An 11,140-nucleotide genomic window follows, 5' to 3' on the forward strand; every position below is an offset into this window, starting at 1 on the left:
AGTCTCAGCAGGAACAGTGATGTTAGCATTGATCTTATGGCCAGTCGCCTCCTGCTGGGCTCCACAGCTAAGAGGTTGGTTCTGGTTCTGGTCTCAGTAGTGAGGAGGGTAATGTCGTAGCATCGTCCTCTTTCTGAGACGTGCTGCTCATCAGTAGGAAGAAGGTTTGAATCTCTGTCCTGCCGCCTCTACTTCAGCCTGTTTACATGTGACTGTTGCTAAACTCCTGCTGTGCTGAGATCTGCAAATGTGTGAGGCGATCTGTCTACAGCCGAGCTTCTCTGCACCCTGAACTGTCCTTGTGTGTTCCCGTATACTTTACTTCCTGTTTTACTTTGTAGTGTTCAGTTCTCATGTGTCCTCGTCTAGCTTTGTTTCCTGTTGTTTGATTACCTGATGCCGTTCACCTGTGCACTCCCTTCCTGCTTGTTTGCCTGTGTATTTAAACCTTCAGTTCTCTTCAGTTTTTGTGAGGTCCTTCATTAATGGTTGAGTGTTTCTGCCTGTTCTATGGAAAGTACTTTTACTTACTTATACTTAATAAAAGTATTATCTATCTATCTGCAATTTATTTTAAATGAATTTGTATTACTCAAAATTATTCCTCTCTCTCTGGAAGAAAGAAAGGAGGGGGTGAGATATCAACATTCAACAGACGGCTGAAGAGACCCAAAGGAAAAGGTGAAAGGTTTCTCTCCTACGTGCTGTGTCTGAGCTGTCTGATCGGAAAACTGGCACCTTTGATTCCGCAGCCTGATAACTGCCTGACTGTTAAACTTAACCAGCGATTAATGTTTTCCTGAACAGCCTATCAGGACTCTTCTGAAAGAAAGAGGCAGGAAACCCTAAACTGCCCCCACACATGTAACGGTGGCAGCAGACCTTCCTCCGCTTTTAATTACCTCACATCAAAAAGACACTCCTTGGCGTGACAAGCGGGACACAAGTCCTGCCTTCTTGAGCTAAAACAATGTTTCATTATAAACTGTTCTCTTCAAATACTAATCCTTGCTAAGTTAGTAGTGTTTGCCTCTATTTGATTAGTTATGTTACCATGTTGTTGCTATCTGTTTATTATTGCTGAAAAGAATCTAAATAAGTTACTTTTGCAGAGAGGACTTTCCTTCAGTTTATGTGTAACCAATGCTTGTTCACAATACTTTGACACCTCCTTTAGAAATGAGGATAAAGAAATGTCATCCTATATTCTATTTATTGCCAGCTTGAATTTAAGGTTAAATAACTGAATTTCCCAGCTCCTGAGCAAAGACTGTTTTAGGATTAAACAGCGCTTTCCTCATGTAACCTGAGCTCCCCCAAGTGGACAAAATAAGTATTACATGCCATCGTTGGAAATGCCGTTAATGTAATAATGACACTCTGTATTTATCTTGTCAATAATCTAATGCCATTCGTGTATCTTGCTTATATTCTCTAAGAACGTGTAACAGCCAATAGCTTATATTTAGAAAGCAAGTTGAGTTCCTCTCATCTGTGATTCCTATGAAGTGCTAACCTTGTAAGGTCTAACTACTGACAGTTGTCCTTTTTATCAAATGCTTAAACTAAGAGCGGTACAACCATTTGACAATTGAGGTTTGATTGTGGGAAGATGTTTGATTATAATACGCGCTAATAGATTTTCTTTTCCCTTTCTATAGACATATTAAAAGTTTAGAAAGACAGTCCCTCGGGAACCGGAAGCCCGCCCCCCGGGAGGCGAAGGACTGCCCTCTGGGGAACCACGCCCCAGCCGACAAAACAGCGCTGTCTCTCTTACTCGGCCACTCTCGCCTGGCGTGCCCCCTCTCCCAGCAACGCCCTAAGAGTTCGGCCCGGCGCAACAAAAGCTTTTCTTTTGTTTGAAGCTACACACGCCAAGTGCTGCGACTTCAGTTTCCCTCAGTTCCAGCAACTTTACTTGTTTTATTTTCTTTCTTTTGTTTTGTTAAAGTTATCAGTCCGTTGAGTTACACTCGTCTAATTCAAGAACGACCAAGTTCCCTTTTAAGCTTTTTCGTCAAGCCAACTTCACCGAGGTCAGACCAAGCCACGTGGTCTCGCCAGCGGCAACAAAGGAAACCTGAAAACAGCCAAATTGCCAGATGGAGGACGGCCAACCCTTGAGGGTTTTTCTTCATTCCAGACACGGAGAACCGCGGAGAATCCCCTAGCAAAAAACCAAGAATTGTGCAGCTAGAGTGGGACCCGTGCAACAGGGCAAGGCAGGCCGTCGACCTACCGTAAGGCAAAACAAAGCATTCTATGGTCAGGGATGTCCAATAGTTGGCTAGTCCAGCATATGTAATCCTTGAAACTCCTAGACTTAACCGAGTTATCATCTAATTGCTCATAGCTGCCATATGAGTCAAATTCTCCCACAGTCGAACCTCCATTTTCATTGTTTAGCCATTGTTTATTTCTCTGATGTATTTAACCACCTTTTTATATCACCTTAGTTAGTTAATAAATTCACTGTAATCAAGGAATTGTGTGTATTGTGTAAGTCCCTATGATGAGAATTGACCCTTTAGATATGAGACTGACTGATTGATTTAAGATAATTGAGCAATTATTAGCTAATTGATCACTAGTGAATAATTGTATGATTATTAAAAGCTACCTAGAGGTCCGGAGTCTCTAGGTTAATAACTCCAGTCGTGCCCGTGCAAAACGAGAGCTTTTATGAATTGATCTTTTCTGAATATTAATTCATAATTTGGTATTAATTCTCATAAATTTATTAAAAATCCTACGTAACCCCGACAATTGATAAACAGCAGCAGGTAAATTTTGCTCGTTGTTGGTTCTAGACTGGGGGGGGCAGACAATACAACTGAGGGGGCAAAGCCCCCTCCTGCCCCCTCGTGGTGCCGGGCCCGTTCTACGCACAGTTGATAAAGAAGTAAATGAGACCCTAGTTCTTTCTGTTATTTCCCTGCAGACCCTCTCATTCTTCCTCTCATCTCTGTAGATTCATGAAGTCTCAGAGTCTCAGTATAAGAGTGAAGCTTCCACTCAGTTTGAAACTTTTTACACTTCTGCAGACGTCTTCATCACAACCTGCGAACTACACATTAGCAATTAAAATAATTGAAACTGGGATGAATCTCACCGCTGATATACACGTAGGTCTTAGCTTCAGTCTGATGTTTGATCTCCTCCTGTGTGGCTACACAGCGATAGCGGTCAGTCTTGGTCACAGTAGTTTGGAGGGTGATGTAGAAGCTGCCTCCTCTTTCTGAGACCTGTGGCTCCTCAGCAGGAAGTTTGTTTCCAGCACTGTCCTGCCACTCTACTGTAGGTTTTGGAAAAGCACCAAGAACTTCACACTCCAGCAGGGCCACGTCAGCTGTTTGATCCAGTGTAGTGACAGACGGCTTTGCACCTGCTGCACATTTCAGATGATACACAGGATATTTTAGGACATTTCTAACTTCTACCAAAAGTCTGGAAACTACTTAAAGCTGCAAACACTGTTTCTGACTCATATCATGACAGAAGCTCAGATACAGTGAAGACGTTTGGACAAACTCAATTTTTACATTTGTTGAGCTGAAAAAATTATCTTGAAACGACGTCACATGAAATCTGTTGTCACACTAAAGTAAAATAAACATGCGTTATCAAATCTAGAACATCATTCATTTGATGTAGCTCCAACAGACGGCTTATGTACTTTTAGTTTGAAGTAACATCAACACGGTTTAGGATGAGAGAATGTGATGGACTTCACATGACAGGACTCACAACTACTTTTTATGAAAAGCTGTGTTGATTCTTTTGATCGGTGGCCCCTTACAGACTAAAGGAATATAAATAATCAAGGAACGGACACATTCGGACTTAACGAGCACTTCAAAGGTAACGGGAGTAGCACTTTTTTTCCTTTCGTCTCTTGTACCAGGCAGGTTATATCCGTAAATCTATAAGAATTAGACTTTGGGGCTCTTTGTTTCCCTTAAATTAACTGAACAACTAAATTGTGGAGAATCTAACCGAACTAACAATGTGTAGCATGTCCATACTGATGTTTAAACATTAATATTTGTATTAACGATCTAAGCAGCTAAGAAGCAGCTAAAGCGGCGACCCTGCAGCGTTTAAGAGGTTTTATACATCCAAAGAACTTCTATAAACCACACCAGGCGTTTAATGGAGGCAGAGGCGTTTGTCAAAATGTGTTCCCACACCAGGCTAGTAAAGGAGGTAGGCAGCTATTTGGGATTCGGCTATTAATTGAAGTTTTACGGTAAGTAAATAAATAAGTGCAAATAAACCTTTCTCAAAGCAAGCTTTCATTTGCTATTTAACATTTCTTGTTTCAGGTCATCTTTCAAAACATTTTTAACAAATGCTTTAAAAAGTGATGGGATCATGTCCCCAGTGTAAATGACACCGATGCAGACACGTTTTATCCTGTTGACGTTTAACTACATTACATCTAGGTTGCTGCAACTGGTTTCCAAAAATGAACAATTAGCTTAAATTGTGTAGTGTGAACTAGGCTTAGCTTAAAGACACAGCATGGGTCTAAGTGTACTTACAGTCACGTGTTAACCAGAAATAAACCTGGAGCCATTTGTAATGTTTCTTTTTGAAATTGAATCCCAGAAGCAGCTGATGAACAGTAGTTGTGGAGATCAGTAATATCAGGACAGACTTAGATCAATACATGTTTCATCTCAAAATTAGATAATCATCTCATGATTATCAGATGTATTAATATTTATTGTCAAGAGAAGCTCAACTTCTGCCTAAACCTGCAGTACATCTGTAGTCATTAGTGTAGGGCTGAAGCTAAAAATGATATTAGTACTCGAAGCTTTCATCATCGATGCGTCGTTTAAGAAGTACTTTGGCTTGGCTGCAGCTTATTTGGCTAGCCTTCAACTCAACAATCAATCATGATTTTAGTTAAATGCTAAAGCTGCTGTTACTGTTACCTTGTCTGTGGTCCGCTGGCAGAACACCAGCTGCTTTCTGACCAGGCGCCGTCGTGCTGTTGCAGAGGCCACAAATTTCGTTGGACGGACGGTAACTTTACCGTCTGAGTTGTTGTTTTCTTTAACTTGAAATAATCCCATACTTTGGACACTTTCTTCTTTGTCCCTTGCTATTTTCTCTCTTCCTCCACTTTGCAAACAGCGGCATCATAATCACGTTGTGTTCACACAGCATAAGCGCGAAAGTAATAAATGTTCGTGCGAACAGTGTGCTGTATAGTTACATGGGTTAAAAGAAGCCTTGATGCAAAGAATTTGCAATCAATGAATTGTTTCAGCCCTAGATTAATGAACATGAAGGTACTACTCCAAGAGTTTTAATGATCCTGAGGCCCAGAGAGTTGTAGCACACATTACAGATGTAGAGATCAGTGACATCACCACTCACCTGAGATTTCTCCTAATCGGTCTCTAAAGGTGAGGTCTGAAAGACAAATTACAACATTAATTCATGCACATGGTGATGTTATAAACTAGTCATGTGTTATTAGACTACTAATGGAGTCATTTGTTAACATCTAAAATAGAGTCTGTCATGAGCAGAAGCTGATTCACAGAAAAGGCCATGAGAGAGCATGAGAGGTATATATGTGGGCTATAAAACCTTTTCCTAAATGGATTATGTTAATAAAAATAGATTACTGTCTCAAAAAATGAACATGTAAACAATTGCACATCAATAAATATTTGCTGCTGGAAGGTGCAGCTTTTTCAGCCGTCTGTAAACAGAGAGAGAGAGAATAAGCATGTTTATTTCACTTTACACATAATCTGCCATAATTTCAATGTAGCACATTCACATCTAGTTCATCCCTTTAACAGCACTCTTTAATTCAAACCAAAGCTACGAGAAACCATTTCTCATCATCTGTCTAAATCATGCCGTCTATGAATGCATCTAGTACTACATGACTGTCTATAATGAGGACTTGCAGCTTTGAGATTTAACTAACGTTATAACTACAACCAGAGCCGTTATGGCTCTGACTGCAGCGTTTCACATCTACAACGTCACACAAAGAGGAGCTACAGGAAGCCGTGTTTGATTCTTGTTTAGCTCACGTTTATTTACATGTCCACTCTGGTTTAATCATTTCAGACAGGCCGACTCACAGATATATTTAGAATACACCAGAAACTATCGTTTAGCGGCTCATTAATGTTAGCGCTTCTCAACTGATACACACGGCATTAGCTTTGTGGGTAATTTAGCAATACTATCACATTTGTCAGCAGCGTAGCTTTCAACACCCAACTACTGTAACATTAAACTGCTGTGAGCCGGAAGAGGGCAATTAAAAACAGGAGGGTTAGTCCTGAATGTTTTCAGGAGAGAAGTGACTGGGGCTGTTTTTATTATAATTATTTAAGTCACGTAATTAACATGGCAGAAGACCGCCTCACCGCTAACACAGCCCTCTCCCAGCTGATTGTTTTCTTCTGGTTTTTGTGGTGAGGCAGTGTATAACTGGTCGGCAAACTATGCAACACCTGAGTGAAGGATATGTATTATTGTATTATGATAAGGTATTATGCTTTTTGGCTTTTCCCCTCTCCATTATTGTCTCTTTTTTGTGCATGTAACAGGTTTGCAAAGTGAAAAAGCCCAAAGTCCAGCCCAAAGGGAGTTCCCATCTCCCACAGAAAGCTCTGCTCTGAACTGAAAACAGCTCGTTTGTAGTCCAACCCTTCACTTCCTTTACTTGTGACGTCATAATGAAAACGCATCCTATAAAGCTTGCCAAGCAGCTAGCAGGGTCAGACACGCCCTCAAACCAAGCTAGTCTGAGGCCCTTTGGCTCGACTCGCCTTTGTTTGGTTTTCATTGTAGAAATGTTGCACCTGCTTCCAGGTACTTTTTTTCCGATCACCTCACCTCCGTCGAGGTTCCAAGCGAGCTGAGGGATACTAAAATGTAACGTGAAAACACGACAGACTGCTGATTGGTCAGAGAGAATATTCAATATTCACTGCATCATCATTGCATCATCATTACTGCACCAGACAGAGGCCAGCAACAGAAAGTTTTACAGTTTTCATACGTTATTTTACCACTTAATCCACTTCTGAGAAGTTTTGAGGTGAGAAATCAGCTGTGTAGATTTACAATATTGACAGTTTTAAGAGAAGTGATGGCGGAACAAAAATGCTTGAATATTTGAGGGGGGAAACCTGCTGTGACCCGCGGGAGGAGCGTGTGAGGCCGGCCAGCCGCCCGCTCACAGAGCCCTCTGCTCCCGCCGTCACACAGACCGCTGCAGCAACAACGGCAGAGGAAAACACAGCTGGAAGGTTTTCATACCGCTTATCTGTCTTTACATTCTGAGGAACGTTGAAACGTTTTAACTTAAAAAAGAGAAAGCTGTGTGGATCGCATTGAACATTACCGAGTCCAACACACAGGGTGAAAAGAGGAGCTGCAGCAAAGTGCAGTATGAGGGAAAAATGAAAATTAATTTTTTGAAAATTAAACCATGTAAACCTGTTCTGGTACAACCCCTAAATAAGATTTTGAACCTGAAAATGAGCAGAATACCACCTCTTTAAGAGACATATTCCTGCTGTTATGAAACAAATGAAATTACCCCATATCAGTCGGGCTCTAGTTTAGATCATCGTCTAGTTACTTGATGACAAGATGCGTCAGAATCACATATCAAAATCAGAATCAAACTGAGCTCAGCTGGTGAAATTTAGAAATGTATGTACCAATTTCCTGTTTGCTTATTTTCTCTGTTGTATGGAGTTAGAGAAGATGACAAGAAGACGGTTAATGTGCGGTTAATATGAAGCTACAGGCAGCAGACAGTTAGACTAGCAGCAGAAGATTATAAGCAGACTTACAGCCAGCAAACATGGATGTAAACAATGTTAGATTTAAAAGACTGAATACACACTTGTATATACTTTTCCTTCAAGAAAACTCAGAAGTTGATAGAGCTCAACAGCAACAAAGATGTTAGTCACCTGAGATCGGATGCACGGACGCAGAGCAGTAAGCAGCAGAGGCTCAGTTCTGACATGATGTGGAGACACAGAAGTCAGGTGACACGATAACTTGCATGTCTCTGATTATAGTTTCTTTTGTGGAAAAAACAACAACAAGTAGAGGTAAAGCAGGAAGAGAAGAAGTCAGGTCAGTGTTTGATACCAAAAACATCACAGGCTAAAACTATGGGGTTACAGGGGGGAGGTGTCCAAATTTTGTCTGACCTTACTAAGGCTTCAAACATTAACACAGCGTTGAATCATAAAGTTTCAACTTAATGTAACATTATAACTTCAAGAGTTGCTGTAATATGATTATATCATATCTGTTACAAACATCTTGGTTAAGGTGTTGCAGATTTTCATTGTAAAATTAATAAATGTAATTATTTTCGGAATAACTACTGTATGTGATTCTCATATATTAAAATTGCTGATATGTTATTAAAGTCGTACTTTCAAGGTGTTCCTCGTTGTCAGTGGTTTAAACAGACGACTGAACAGACAGCTGGAATCAAAACAAACCTAAAGGGACAGCTGGAGACGAACTTATCTTGACGAACAATATTTACAGATTAACTGTTTAATGAAAACACTCACCAACAACAAGCTGAATGTGGAATATTTGTCTTGGCTGAAGATGTGGAAAAATACAGGTGTAGTCTCCACTGTCAGTAACCTTTGTATTTCTGATGATGATGGAGGTGTTGCCGTACTTCAGCTCATCTTGAAAATGTGAGACGCGACCTTTGAACTGATGATCTTGACCTATTCTGCCGTTATTGTAATGAGTTCCTGCATTGTAAAAGAAAATCTCCTTCTGACCATCTTTCTTCCAGTCAAAGACTTTATTCTCCATGTTCTCCTTGTTGCTGAGTGAACAGGGTAAAATGGTGTCACTTCCTTCTTTCACAACCACTCTGACGTCACCCGACCCTGAAAGAAGAAGATTATTTTAGTCATTATGTTCAAATAAGTAGCTCAGAGAAAACAAAATGCACATGAACTATTGCACAAGGATTAAATAAATAAAAACAACCCACAGAAATGAAACAGCTGTAATTGGATTTAATGTTAAACTAGTTGTAAAATAGTTTACTATAAGGGTAAATGTATTAAGCTCATCACCAACAAGTTTGATTTATGTCAAGAAAAAATAATTTTTGAAAGCTGAAACCTTTATCAGAAGACAAAATTCATATTTATGTAAATTTAGATGAAGGGGTTAAACGTTTGACCCCGCCCACGTTGAGCAAGGCCCTTCTGAGAAGCCATAGACTGTAATAAATAATAATAAAAGGTGGAGAAAGTTGACACCAGGAATTTTGTTTTTTGTCTGTGTTAATTGTTTTAATGTGCTGTTTTAGTAAAGATGATGCAGAAGTCACCTTGACCTCTTGATCAGGAGCTGCTAATGTACACAGAACATTCATCCTGTCAGTATGTGTACATGGTTTAGTCGGTCTTCATTCTCATGAAAAAAGTAAACAGCATTGAGTCTGAATGGGCAGGAACTGTATCCTCATTGAACTAAGTATTTATAACATTTTAAAAAAAACATATTTAACAAAATGTTTAATAGACTGAATGCATTAAGCAAAAATACACGCTCAAAAGGCCACAGATGAAACTGGCAAGGTGAGAATAGGAATCACTGTACATTAAACAAGAACCTTTTTTATTCACTTTACTGAAGAATTTCTATAAAGTCTCATCAAACATCTTTCGTCGGTTTCATTGTCTGCAAACGTTAATCAGCTATTGTTTCAACTCACTTCGGAGTTCGTTATGACATTAACATTAACTTTGACATTACGAGGGCAGGGAAAACACTGCCCTCGTAGGGGCCCCCTTACCATCTGGGGCCCTGGGGCGGCCGCACCCAAGCACCCGCTTATGAACTTATTCTAAACTACAGTGCAAGACTCACAAGACGTTAGTACATAAAACGTAGTGGCCATTAAGTTTCTTACCGCTCGCATTTCCAAGTAACGTTATAATTCCAAACAAAGCCAGCAGACCGAAGAAGAAAAGAAGCGCCCGAGCTGAAATAAACATGCTGACGAAGTAACGCTGTTTGCAGTGATGCTGGCCGGATCCTTAGCTACAGCCTCTGTGGTTAGATCTCTGCTGAACACAAGCAATATGCTTTATAGTGAAGCGTCGAGGAATCCGAGGCTGCGTCTAGTGACACCTGGACTACAATCCTATTGAACCACTGCTTCCGCATGAACGCGCTAACGGAGTGGAAGTATGTAAGGGGAGGGAGTAGCAAGCAGTTTCGGAAAAAGGCCCTTACTGAATGAGTCAACCTATTTAATCAGGTTGGACTGGATCGCTGTCCAGTGACGTGATTCTCAGGCACTGCCTCGATCGTCTCGAAAGTTGTGAGTGTTTGTGCATCTAACACATTCACCCCCTGTTACACAAACACATCCAACCTGTGCCATATTTCCCAGCACTCTGTACTCCATAACAAAATACACGCATTCATCAATCTTTAAACATGATGTTCAGTCTTAATGTGTGTGCATCAAAGAAAATATACTTTAAATCCAAGGCTGATTAAAGCAAACAAGTTTTATAACTAATTGTCTTTTCTACAAAGTAGTTTCTCCAGCACTGCTCATCGGCTAGATGAGCGGCTTTATTTTCCTTTGCTTGCGTCTTAAGTGCAGTTTATTGACTTGTCCGACTCCAATTACCCTCGACTGTTGGAATAACGTGCAGACTACATGGGCTCTATTATTAAAACATGAAACAGATCAGGTCTGAATGCTCTGGTTGATATTACAGCCTAATAATTTGACTTCAGCAGCTGTTTTGTCACGATTATAGCAGCTGAATTGGTGTGATTAACGGAACATATATAAGCCTATACGCCTAAATCATCCACCAAATAATTATTTTATCAGATTTAGAGACCAGCATGGTCGTTTTGCCGACACCTCCACCGGTCCCTGTAGCTTTCCAGGCGATTTCTTTCTTGTGTGTTATATTGATGTAGGAGTATTTTTATTTTAAAGGCTGCTGTCAGTCATTTAAACGTTTCCATCCGTGCCTTAATGAAACAGCATAACAAAGAAACCTGCAGTAATAAACTTGACAGGACAGAGAAACAGAATTAAACTTTAGCTTCTATAATC

The 11,140-nt window shown here is 40.3% G+C and overlaps 2 protein-coding genes across 3 annotated transcripts in view; both read right to left on the reverse strand.

The window, feature by feature from the left end:
• The window catches only part of LOC123987305 (butyrophilin subfamily 1 member A1-like), a 21,543-nt gene extending 11,457 nt beyond the window's left edge, over nt 1-10,086 (reverse strand). The window contains exons 1-2 of the mRNA XM_046076064.1: nt 9,968-10,086; nt 8,595-8,930 (exon numbers count right to left, since the gene is read on the reverse strand). Of these exons, the coding sequence (XP_045932020.1) occupies nt 8,595-8,930; nt 9,968-10,052 (421 nt within the window). The 5' untranslated portion in view covers nt 10,053-10,086. The remainder of the gene's footprint in view (nt 1-8,594; nt 8,931-9,967) is intronic.
• LOC123987296 (butyrophilin-like protein 1) overlaps nt 1-11,140 on the reverse strand; it is a 208,732-nt gene that overhangs the window by 125,829 nt on the left and 71,763 nt on the right. The window lies entirely within an intron of this gene.

Source organism: Micropterus dolomieu, linkage group LG18, assembly GCF_021292245.1.
Source record: "Micropterus dolomieu isolate WLL.071019.BEF.003 ecotype Adirondacks linkage group LG18, ASM2129224v1, whole genome shotgun sequence".
Lineage (NCBI taxonomy): Eukaryota > Metazoa > Chordata > Actinopteri > Centrarchiformes > Centrarchidae > Micropterus > Micropterus dolomieu.